At 32.7% G+C, this 12,510-nt stretch overlaps 2 protein-coding genes and 1 non-coding gene across 3 annotated transcripts; 2 read left to right on the forward strand and 1 right to left on the reverse strand.

Annotated features, from left to right (window-relative positions):
• Window positions 1–999: 999 nt before the first annotated feature.
• Window positions 1,000–2,859, reverse strand: LOC18600894 (pectate lyase). The gene is made up of 4 exons (XM_007031623.3): window positions 2,701–2,859; window positions 1,873–2,613; window positions 1,625–1,763; window positions 1,000–1,515 (listed from the first exon to the last, which is right to left on the reverse strand). Exons 1-4 carry the CDS (start codon window positions 2,814–2,816, stop codon window positions 1,294–1,296), a joined length of 1,218 nt encoding a protein of 405 aa, XP_007031685.1. The 5' UTR covers window positions 2,817–2,859; the 3' UTR covers window positions 1,000–1,293.
• A 3,909-nt stretch (window positions 2,860–6,768) lies between these two features.
• TRNAP-AGG (transfer RNA proline (anticodon AGG)) lies at window positions 6,769–6,840 on the forward strand. The gene has a single exon. It is a non-coding gene; the product is annotated as a tRNA-Pro (tRNA).
• Window positions 6,841–9,627: 2,787 nt separating this feature from the next.
• LOC18600895 (uncharacterized) lies at window positions 9,628–12,127 on the forward strand. The gene is made up of 3 exons (XM_007031624.3): window positions 9,628–10,508; window positions 11,344–11,580; window positions 11,852–12,127. The coding sequence occupies exons 1-3, from the start codon at window positions 9,720–9,722 to the stop codon at window positions 11,873–11,875; spliced, it is 1,050 nt and encodes a 349-aa protein (XP_007031686.2). The 5' UTR covers window positions 9,628–9,719; the 3' UTR covers window positions 11,876–12,127.
• Window positions 12,128–12,510: the final 383 nt, after the last annotated feature.

Genomic DNA, 12,510 nt, shown 5'->3' on the forward strand with positions numbered 1-12,510 from the left:
CTGTAGTCTCCTAAGTCTTAATTTATTACATGCAAAAGCAAACCATTTTCTTTTCCATCCCCTTGGATGGTTTATATACTTATCAAAGAATTAAAGTATTAATGCCATTAATAAATTTCAAATTTAATGTGTTTGTTTGCTTGACTTTTGTTGGGGACCAGTCCAATCAGTTCACATTAGTACATAAAATCAAAGTTATTAAAATTTTTTTCTTTTCATTTTGTCTCATTATAGGATCTTAGTTTGACTTTTATTGATCAAATGGGATGACTCTGATTTGTTCTAAAGTGATTGTACTGCTTAGTTTCATCCCAGATAAAACCGTTATAGGTTGTTATCAGTTTTTATATGCAAATATGCGTAGGAGGGGTCTCTCTCTTCTCATGTGCTGCTCTGCCCTACTATTATTTTAAAATAATTTTTTTAATGAAAATTAAGTAATTAAATTGCTACTTATGTGTTTTTAAAAAAATTAAATAAAAAAATCTTTTGAAAATTTGGGTTTTAGTTACACTTCTTTATACAACATATATGTTTATATTATCAAATCTTAAATGCAGTTATTTAAATTTTTAATCGTAATTTTTTCATATGTAGTTGTAATATGAAAAATGCAATCTCTATATTATTTTATTCATAATACTATTTTGTATAGTGTAATCACATCTACAAAATTTTAACACAAAGTAATTCAAAAAATGTTATTAAAAATATTTTTAATAGCACAAATTAAAGATATGCAATCCTAAATCAAATTTATTGTAGTGAAATAAAATAGTTTTAAAACTAAAATATTTAAAATAGATCGGATCAAAATTAGAAAAATTACAAAAAAAAAAAGTCAAACTAAGATTGTACTTATGAGAAGGGAGAAGTAAATAAATTTTAGCAAATGTTTATTGCCCAAGTCAAAATATGATTAAGAAATAAATAAAACTCATATATATACTATATATGATAAAAGAGAGTCACCATCATGAAAAAGTGAGACGTAATATATAAGATTAAACAAACAAGTCTTTGGCCATTCATATGAGATAAAATTAAATCAACACTGCTGCAGATGCATGCTTTTGCTCCATCCATACAACAAGAAATTTGATGTTGGTTTCTAAGGCAACATGCAGAGGTTGTCGCTTCATGACATTCTTAATATAAGCAAACAGGGAAAACTAGAAATACATGCTATACTTCAACTGCCGGCCAGGAAAAGGCACCTAATACACTCCTCATTTTGATGTTATTTTTTGCTAATATAAATATATTTATATTGGGTTACTGCTAAGTCAAGAACTAGCAGCGGGAGCCCCTCCTACAGTTAAGTGCACCAGCAGTCACAGTCATTGCACCCACGAGAGAAGATGGTCTGGCACTCAGACTAGAAGCCCTGGCATAGGTTGAAGATGCACCAGCACCTGATTGCCTGAAGAAGGCTCCATTCAACATCAAGTCCCCTTCTGACCTCCAGTTCCAGCTTCTCCATTCACTCTCTGGTGCATCCTCATGCTTGGTCACCTGCATCAATTGTTACAAACTTCATTAGGTCATATGTATCTGCAAGGAAAAATGCATGTTTTACCCTGTATGTAGAAGTTCTTGTTCTTGCTGAGAGCTCAATTATTACCTCCTTCTTAGATCCATCATCAGGTGCAAGAAATCTATTCCCTTGGCTGTTGATAGTAGGGTCAGCACTACCACCAATGGCATACATTTCCCAGTGTGTGTAATCATTGTTCACCACATGGAAATATCCATGTCTACATCTGTAATTTAGAATAAACATGAGATTAATCAGTGAACATGTTTGATTAGCTTGGGTTAATCTTATATATATGGAACTAGTATAAGTAGAGTTTCAAGCTTGAAATTTACCTTGGCATTCGTTGCACTAGCCCTTCTCCAAAATGGTTAAAGGCAACGGTGACTTGCATGTCCTTGTCTTGCGTATAGGAATCGCTGTGGCCCAGGAGCATGACTTTGTCATGATGGGTCATGTAGTTGTTGGAGATAGTCACGGCGGTGGATCCATGGATGACATCGATGAGTCCATCATGACAATTAGACAGTGAACAGTGGTCAACCCAGATGTTCTTGCTCGCAAAGATGGACACGCCATCACCGTCCGATGGAGTCCAATGCCCGGCATGTTGAGGAGAGTCTCTTATAATGGTACTACCACCTGGCGTGCAGTCATGTATGTTGATACCATGGATGATGATGTTTGACACATAGTGGATGGTGAGGCATGGTCCTCCCGAAATATGAACGCTTGCACCCCTACCATCAATGGTCTTGAAAGAGTTCATGACTAGCTCTTCCTTCAACGTGATCACCATGTCTGTCTTGAAAATGATCCACAATGGCTCGTCTTGGATCACAGCATGCCTCAGAGTGCCTGGCCTAGGATTCACAGCGTCGTCGTCACCAGCATCTGTAACAACATAGATTCGACCATTTTTGCCTCCCATGGCATTCTTCCCGAACCCAATGGCACAATCAGCTAACCTTTGACGGTTACTCTCCCAACTGGGGTCACACCTCCAGCAGTCATCAATGGGGTTCCCACTTCCACAGGACAAGTAAGCCAAGTTCCTCCTCGAAGCATTGATACTCCTGCAAATAAAAACAAAAACAAATGTAACACCGACAATGAAATATACAAACAATATTGTATCAAGACTATATGTCACGATTGATTACTTGTGAACTTCATCTACAACCAATTCAGGGTCTTGAACAGCTGAGGAAGAAACAAGATTAGGAACCAGGAGAGAGATGAAGAAAATGAGAAAGATCAAAAATGTTGACATTGCCATTTCCTTTCTTAAATTGGAAAGTAGCTAGTGAAGTGGGAGCCAAAGGGAGGTGGTGGTAGCCAGGCCTTGTTGAACGGGAGTTTATATAGAAGGTAAAAGCCGAGAGGTGTGGCGTGATTAATCTAAGCAAGTGGGTCCAAGTCACTCGTAATTTCAGGTTTTGTCAGTCTTGGGGAGTCATCCGGGCAGTTTAAACCGTTAATCAAGCGTAAAAAAATTCAAAATCCTCTTAATCATAGTCAATCTTATTGAATTTATTGAGTACTTGCATTTCATCTTAGCCAATAAAGTGTCAGTTTATCCTTTGCCTACCTTTACTTGATACATATATATATATGGTTAATTTATATCTAGATCCGTTTATTAAAGATCTTTACACAAACTTCAACTTCATTTTACCACATGAGTCAAAAAATCAAGTACCGAACAACATTTGTTTATGTCTCGAAATCATTAACCATAACAAAAAAGCAATTCCAATATTTAAACATAACTAGTAGATCTTCAGGGGAAAAATATGTTAAAAAAATCATCAAACTCTCTTTTTAGATCCCATAATTTACTCAACAATGTAAAGGTAACATGTTTTTGCCAACCATTTCTTGAAAAATGAGGTGCTGGTTGACTACTTTTCCCATTCCATTAAGAGAGTGAAATTTGGAAATTTAGATGTCTTTTGTTGACTTGCTATACGATGTGATACAAAACTAACATGAGAAATCCGTAGAATGTTGTACCCTTTTTCTCATTGTTCCTTATCATCAACATAGATTCTATCATCAACATCCTCATCATACAATGCATGTGTGCATGTCTGTAAGCACAAACCAAGACCCTGCAGGATGAAAATTTTGACTTCGAGAGTCAATATTCTACAGTCTTTGACAACATGAATTCCCAAAATTAAGGTAGCTATAGTACTCGATATTGAACTTTATGTATAATTAATTTATACTAATTCAAGACCTATCATAATAGTAATTTAGAATACAAAAATGACTCAATTCTTGATATATGATTTAACAACAAGACCAATATTGATCACATTAAATGCAGGGATTTAGTAGATTAAGATTTTCCTCATCTTTTTTCATGTAATTCTTTAATAAGTGAGATCTTTATGTTTGTGTATAAATAGGAAAATAAACCTAATTTTTCTTTTAGAATGATTGGTGTATATTAAGAAATTAGTAATCTTTCCTTCTTTTAATCCATGAAAACCTTGGAATAAACTAGTTCTTTATATATAAAATCAAATTCAAACCTTTTTATCTTACCCATAAAAGAATGGTATTAAAGTGGGCAAGTGGCATTGGGAGATGCAATGTACTATTGTATATAGAGACTGAATTAATCATAGTAATTTTTTTTCCACTTGACCTTTTTTACTTTTTAGCACATTCAATTTTGGTCCTAGGATCAAAGAATAGGAAGCTTGAGTCAACAATTTTAATGGTGGAATAATAATAAATACAAGTAACTACCAAACATGCTTTGATTGCGCTGTTTGTTTTGGTCTATGGGCGTCCTTGCATGCCTAATTCATTACCCTTTTAAGTCAACAAGTTTTAATCTTATCTTTGGGTCACCATTGTAATCATTGTCCTACAATGAATCTGCCAGAGGACCTCAAAGTACAATTAATAATTATTACGAATTTAATAGTCCAATAACAAAGTATAATCTGTAATAAGTACAGTGAAAGGTTACAAAACATATTAAATTAATCATCAAATTTTAATCAATGCAATATTAAAACTTGGCATGAAATCATCAAGAGATGAAGGGTATGGATAAAGTAAGAAAAATAAATCAAAAGTTGGAATAAAGTAAAGAACATGAATGAAAAATTAGACGAGAACTAATGAATAGAATTTTATTAAATATTGATTAATAAAAAAATAACAAGTGGTATTTTAATTAATGATAATTTATCGATTATTTTAAATTTTGTTAAATAATTTAATAATTTTTTAAAACATTATGCCTTTTGATTAATAGTAAGGCACATGAGATCGTTTCAAAAATGGCTTTTTGCTAGTACTATCTTTTAATGTTCTCATTTTTACTCACTTTAGTTCAATTTACCCTAAAAGCTCAACCAATTGCTTTTGCCATTCTTACATATTCAGTTAAAACATGTTAATGTGTAAAGGTTAACATAATCCCCACATTAGAGAAAAGGTTACCATCATCTCTCACCTATGCAATTGCCATGAACTAGTATTCCTTCTATGTTTAATTTTTCTAACAAAACAAAACAAAGGACAGAAAAAAAAAAGAGTACGACCCTTTGATCAATAAACCTCCTTTACAAGTTGACCTAAGAAAATGATGAATGGATCAAGGTCTAGGCATGTACCATATGGGAAGCTATATATTGGCCCACGAAGCTAGCTTTCATATGGTAGACCTCCCAGGTAACCGAGAGAGCCATGGTCCAGCCCATGGTCCTAAGTCTGTGACCCTAGGTGTACCTTAAATTTAAAAGAGGTGATGTTCTCATTTATCATCATTTATTTTTAGAGCAAGAAACACATGAATCGATCTGAGATTGAGCCCACTTGATGATGTTTGCAAAAAAGGACTCCACCGACACATTTCACTCCTCCTCTGTCAATCACTTCATGAAGGTGCAACAATTAATGTGCAATTAGTTCACAATTCATTATCATAACAATCACATAAATATGGATCGTATAATTTAATTTAAGGATTTATATTTAATATCTCTTTTCATGTACAGTACTCCATGATAGAGACAAGATGGTGATATCACTACTTAATATTTAATTTTTTTATTATTATAGATATAAAATTTAAAATATATAAATTTATGACTTTAAATGATTACCTTTTAATCATTTTTCATGTAAAATCTTTAAATTTATCACTTACAGTACCTAACATTTTTTCTTAATCACATAACACCACTTCATAAATGTGTAAAGTAAAAGTTCAAAAGTCATTCAAAATTAATATTTTTAAATTACAAAAATATTTTTTAAAGATTTTTTAATTTTTAAATCTATTCATTAACGGCATGACAATATTTAATTTATTGACAATGAAAATATATAAAATATAAACCCTTATACCTAATAATGGGTCGCATTATGCAATTAGTCCATGTGCAAGTAATGGATTTAATCTTTATACAATAATTTATAAAAATTAAATTTTTATACTTTCTAAAATCAACAATATTAATCTCATTATTATTAATATTAAATTTTGTTGTTATCTATGCTGATATGTTATTAATTATATTAATATGACATCCAAGAATGATGCATTGATAATTGACATTAGCTCTCAAACCTAATTTGTAATTTCTAAAGTCAACGTTGATGAATCATTGCTAATCACTAAATCAAATTTTTTGTTTTGAATTTTTCATTTTCATTTCCCTTTTTCCTATTCGATTATTATTTAGGATGATTTTGAAAGAGATAATCGATTTTTTAATTTGATTACAACATTGGTTTAAGAGATAATCAAGAAAAGTAAAAGAACGAAGAGAGACAAAATCGAAAATAATAAAGCAAAAGGTCCCAAAAACTTATTTGGATCCTTGATTCGTCTCAACAACGTAGTCAAAAATTCTCATTACATAATTATTACATGATAATTAGATGCCTCGTTATCAGCTTTAATACTACATAAATATAATTAAATACTATATCAACATAAATAATATAAAAAAACACTATTAATAACTAGACTGATAGTATCAATTTCGACAAAATATAGAGATTTAACTTTTACAGGTTATTCTACAAGAGTTATATCTACCATTTTAACAAAATATAAAGATTAATGGCCTAATTCGACAGGAAGAGTAACAAAGCACTTCTCCCATCCTCACAAAGTCTAGTACCAAAATTTTAACTTATTTCACAAGCTGCTACGTGTGGAGTTAAAATTGGTGTAAAACTAACAGCCAGCAAAAGGGCATTTGGTCTAGTGGTATGATTCTCGCTTAGGGTGCGAGAGGTCCCGAGTTCAATTCTCGGAATGCCCCTTATTATTTTTAATTTGTACTTTTTTTTTTTGTGTGTATTAATTTTGGCATATGATCAACGATAGTGACGGGGCGACTCCCTCCGCAACCACAGCCTGCCAAAAGTGCTATAAAAAATTATTAAGAAGGTTGAAAGAACAAAGCCAACAAATATTAAAAAAATTAAATAAAACAAAAAAATAAAATGAGAGTGCAGATTTTTCAAAATGCATATTTGGAGGTTTGTACAGGTGTGCAAGCTGCAGGGCCATGGACAAAAAGGGTGTCGAAATGGGACCCCCCTCCCTCCCTTCACTTTCTCGTGCCAGTTTTTGCTGATTGGCTGCTTCTCCTGCTCGGCTTTCCCTCCCTGTCTTCACCATTTTCTGCCATTCGACCAAACAACACCTGGATGTGCCTTGTCAACCTAATTGATGAGTAAAGAGAGAGGAAAGAGAAAGTGTTGGAGTGTGTTACATTATTAAGATAGGTACACAATTTTAAACCAATTGAATATAAATAAAACAAATATGATATGATATCTGAATAAATATTATTTGATCAATTCGTCATTTTTTAATAATAAAAAAATCTCTCATCAATTAAATCATGAAAATTAAAATAAAATAAGAATTTTTTTTCTTATTTTCAACTAATTTTAAATTAAATACCTAACCTAAAAATTCAAAAGAGTTGGTGTTTAGTTCAGCGTCACAATCATGGGAGAGTGAGAAAATTTAGCCTTTTGAGATTGACATGACAAGCTTTAGTTTCTATCTCTCTCTCTCCTTTTAAGGACTTACGCAAAAATCTAACATAAAAGCGCAATCGCTCTTTTATTTACTGTCAATCGAATTATTAATTTGATCAATAATTTTATATAATTATCTTTTAATCATATTTAATGTAAAATTTTAAATCAATCACCGATCTTCATTTATTGCTTTTCTCGTGATTCATATTATGTAACAAATTTATTATTTTTAAAAATATTAAAATAATAATAAATAAAATTTCATACCAATTAATATCTTAAAATCTTAAACATAATTCACCCTCGATTATCAGTTAATTTTAGGCAATGTGAAGTTAATAAATTTGAAAGAGTTGATGTTGCCTTCACAATCACACTCATGTGAGAGGGAGAGGGAGAAAGTTTTGCCCTTTTGAGGTGGACATGACGGTTTTATATAGTCTCTGTCTCTCACCCTTATAGGCTTACTTAACCCTTTGATTTGGCTATACATCTACGTATCTTAAACTTTGGGAGATTACCCAAAACTTATGAAATATATGAACCATCAACATCAAATTAATGGCAGTTGCATTCAACTATGGTTAACCCAATTTATTTAGTCATAGCTTCTCATCATTTTTTTTCTGTTAATTATTATCAGTCATAATACGTATGATTTGTTTATTATTATGATTATTATTATTATTCAGGTCTTACACTTTACCAATTTGCCCAAAAGATTGATCTTTACTTCATAAGTGTATATGTCATTAAATTAGAATTATAATACAATATTATTACCTGATTAGATTATAATATTTAATTAGAGGTAGACTAATTAGCCTATATATATAAAACGTTTCCTACCATACACAATTTCATAATATAAGATTTTTGTTTTTGTGATAATTAGGACAATGTTTTTTACAATTAATTTTGAAAAATTTTTATGATATAAATGTTCACTATTTTTTATTATGAAGAATAAATTTATAATAAAGAAAAAGTAACAGTATTACGTGTCTAAAAAGGCAAAAAAAACCTTCGTTTTGAGACCTTCCGAAAAAGTAGAAAAAAAAAAAGATGAAAAGAGTATTAATTTTTTCAATAAGATACGATTTTAAGCAAAAAGAAAATCAAATTTAACTTTTTAAGTTAAAAGTACATGCATTTTATTATTGAACCAAATACCTAAATTTTTTGGATGTAAGTTACAAAATTAATAGACATAATAACTCTTAATTATTCAAAAAAATTTAAATAAGTCATTATTTTTTAATTACATTCAATCAAATTTTTATATCTTTTAATTTAATCTGAATAAATTTTTATAAATAATAATTAATTAATTATTATTAATCAAAATATCATGTAATTTTGATATTACATATTAACATTTCGTAATGAATCATGATATAAATACGTGACTTTCTTCATTTTTTACGTGAATATGATATTAATGCACGTAAATATAAAATAACAAATGATATTTTAATTAATGATAATTAATTAATTATTATAAATAAAAACTTATTCAATTTAAAATAAAAATATATAAATTTAATTAATTGTAATAAATGAATAAAAATTTATTTAAATATTTTTTAAATAATTAAAATTTTTTTCAAACATTATATAAGTTTATAACTTAAAAGCTAAAAACAGGAAAAGAATGAAAAAAACAAAGGGAGTAAACGCCTAGAGCCATGGAGGTTTTGGCCTTATTCACGTGAATGATTATTAATGCAAAAGAGGAACCTTGTGCTTCTAAAAACTCACATCTACACCGTCTCACCCCTCCCATCACCTATAACTCCCCATTTTCTTTCTGTTCTTGGGGTTTTTAACGTTGAAGCCCCTCAAAAAATCTCTTTCCAAATTGCATATTGCCCCATATGCCACCCCCAATCCCATCTACAGCCAAACGAAATCCAGATAACAACACAATCCATGCATCCACCCAATCACCTTTTCCCACATGTCAGAAAAAAGGACCTTTCCCAATCACCATCACCCTTCTGACACCTAAGCCCCCTCCTCTCCCCTCCCCCCACTATAGTCAAGTCTGCCCTCTCTTTCACTCTTAAATATCCCTCCCCTTTATCTTCCACTTTCCCTCTCCTGAACCGAACACTAAAAGCCGAAAAAACCAAACACAAAAACTATGTGCAACAAGAACTCAGGAAGTAGAAGAAGAAGAAGAAAGTCGAAGTCCAGTAGTGTTTCTCTCAAAGCTTCTCGTAAAACCAGAACGAAGACAAGAAAACCAAAGTACCTCAGCCTTCTTCACCTTGAAGAAAACCTACCTCAAATGAACCTGAACACCAACACCAGCAGCAACAACGACAACAACAAAAGCAATCACCAACAGCAACTTAACTTGTTTCCACTTCACCCTGAAAACTTGGTTGAAGACAAAGATACCCAGTACGATAATGTTTGTTTACTTTTCAACACGACGGAGGAAGACAACGTCCACGCTGTAACTCTTAATGGTATTTTAGACGACGAAAGTAGTGATTATAAGAACGAAACGACGACGACGACGACCACCACCACCACCACGTCTGACGAGAGTCCTCTGTCGCCTTCTTTGACGTACGGGTATAGCGGTGAGGATCATACGAGGTCGCTTGAACGGTCGGCTATGAAAGGGAAGAAGGAGAGAGATGAGAGTGAAGAGAAGTGGGTGGTTTACTCTGAGGTCGTGGAGAAGAAGGAGATGGAGGAGGTGAGTAGCTGTGACGGCGGAGGCGGCGGCGACGGTGGTGGAGACCGTGGTGGTGCATGGTGTATCAGTAGTGGTAGTATTATTAGTAAGAAGAAGATGAAAAAGTTGTTGGCTTTGAAGCTTGATTACCAGGAGATCATGAATGCTTGGTCTGATAAGGGCCCACTTTACATTGAAGGAGAGTCCCCACACACTGTCCCGGACTTGAACGATGCTGCCCATGTAAGATCTCAACCCTTGATCAAACATTGCATAATTTTAAATCACTGTTTTCCTTTGTACTACTAGTACTTTATTTATTTATTTTTTGTAACTTAGTAACACAAAATTTTATTTTATTGATAAATATGCGCATGCAAGAAACACATGGGGAATTTTTGTTTTTTATTTAATGTTTTATTTTGAATATGGTCGAAATTTTTGGTGCCCATACTTGTTTGTTTAGAGAGAGAGAGAGAGAGTGGTGCATAATGGGATGGATAGGTCATGGTTTGGGTAATATTGTGTTGGTGGTACTTGTTTGATTGAAATGCTTGTAGTGGAATCAGTGGGACTATAGGTTTTGCACTTTTTGCCTTTTGCTTTTCTGGAGTTGTGGCCCAGCTTAGCAACATTTGGTTAGTTGATAAAATAGACTACCTTTTCGGATTATATAGTTTGCAGTTACCATTTTTTTATGTATTGAGGAACATATTGTAGTTGTTAACTTTTAAGACAAAATCAATTTAAGTTTGGGATGTTTTGAATTAGTTTTTCCTGTTGTTCGAGTTTGGATGATTTCAAGTTTAGGTTGGTTCAAGTTCGGATCATTTCGAATTCAGGTCATTTTAGATTTATGTCAATATGGATTCGGGTCGTTTTGGGTTGGATTGCTAATGCCTTTCAGCTGTTTGCTTAATATCCATTTTAGTTATTAATAATTGCTACTGCACCATATGAGAAGTTTTAAGTAGTAAGAAACAACCCTAGAACTTCTGCTTTTACATTTTTACCTTCTACCATTTGCGTATGTGATGAAGTAAATGTTAACAATCCAAGTATCTTTACATTGTGACAGGTGCTAGGGGATGTTTGGGGTAGTGTTTCTGATGTATGGAGGGTCCCGGAAATGGTTACTAACAATGTTGGTAGCTTCAAGGTCAAGGAAGAATATGAGGGGAAAGAAGATTGGAGAAGGGGGCATAGGGAAGCAAGTGTGTTGAGATACAAGGAGAAGAGGCGAAACAGGCTCTTCTCTAAGCGTATCCGGTATGAAGTCAGAAAGCTCAATGCTGAGAAGCGCCCCAGGTTGAAGGTAACCTCATTTTGCTCTCTCCTTTCAAGTCTTTCTCCTTTCTCTTCAAGGTCCTGATTTAAACAATACTTGAATTATGGTTGAGTCCTTGGTCTCTAGCTTCCTTTAGCGTAGTTCAAGTTCAAAGTTTTTCTTAAGTATAGCTTAGTTCAAGGTCTCCTTGATCCAACGTTGATCATGATGCTGGCATATCTGTACTGTGTTTTTATTTAAACCTTACCAGCAGATTCTAATTGAGATCATAAACATGTTTTCTTTTTTGCGTTCACAGGGTCGATTTGTGAAGAGAGATTGAGGAAGTGTACAATCTTGGAGATGATCTTGCTTCTTGGAACGATAATGGCCATAGATTGTATTAGCCAATCTCTTTTAGTTCATTTGTGTGCATTTTGCATAGCATGGACATTATGCTAAAACAAAAAATGAAAATTTACATAACCCTTTGGAACCATACAAAGAGGGAGGAAGAAAAAAAAAATTGAAGCAGCTGTAAAAGAACTAATGCTATTTTCAATCAGAAAATCTCAAGTTCGAATCCTGAAGAGAAGGGGTTTTCTTTTTTGAGATGAAAGAGGGTCATAATGTATTTGTCCAAAGCCTGATGAACTTTTATATGTACAAATAAAAAGAAGAGAGTAAAAACAAAATGCTGAATTTGAGTGGAAGAGAACAATTTACGTACTGCAGTTCATCTTCCATGCCGATAGAAGAAGTCAATATTCCAGTTTTTCAAGTGAAGTTGATATATGCTTGCTGCTGTTTAAACCAGGATCATAAACTGGGGTGGAATTCTTGAACAGATTAAGATTTCTAGTGAATTAAAATGGAGGCAAATAAGAAAATTACTGATATTTGTTTTCTCAATAGTCTAGAAAGCTACATGATCAGACCTTTCACCTATGAAATTTGGCTCTGCAGTATTAGCTTTCA

This window comes from Theobroma cacao, chromosome 4 (genome assembly GCF_053813885.1).
Source record: "Theobroma cacao isolate CCN51 chromosome 4, ASM5381388v1, whole genome shotgun sequence".
Classification (NCBI taxonomy): domain Eukaryota; kingdom Viridiplantae; phylum Streptophyta; class Magnoliopsida; order Malvales; family Malvaceae; genus Theobroma; species Theobroma cacao.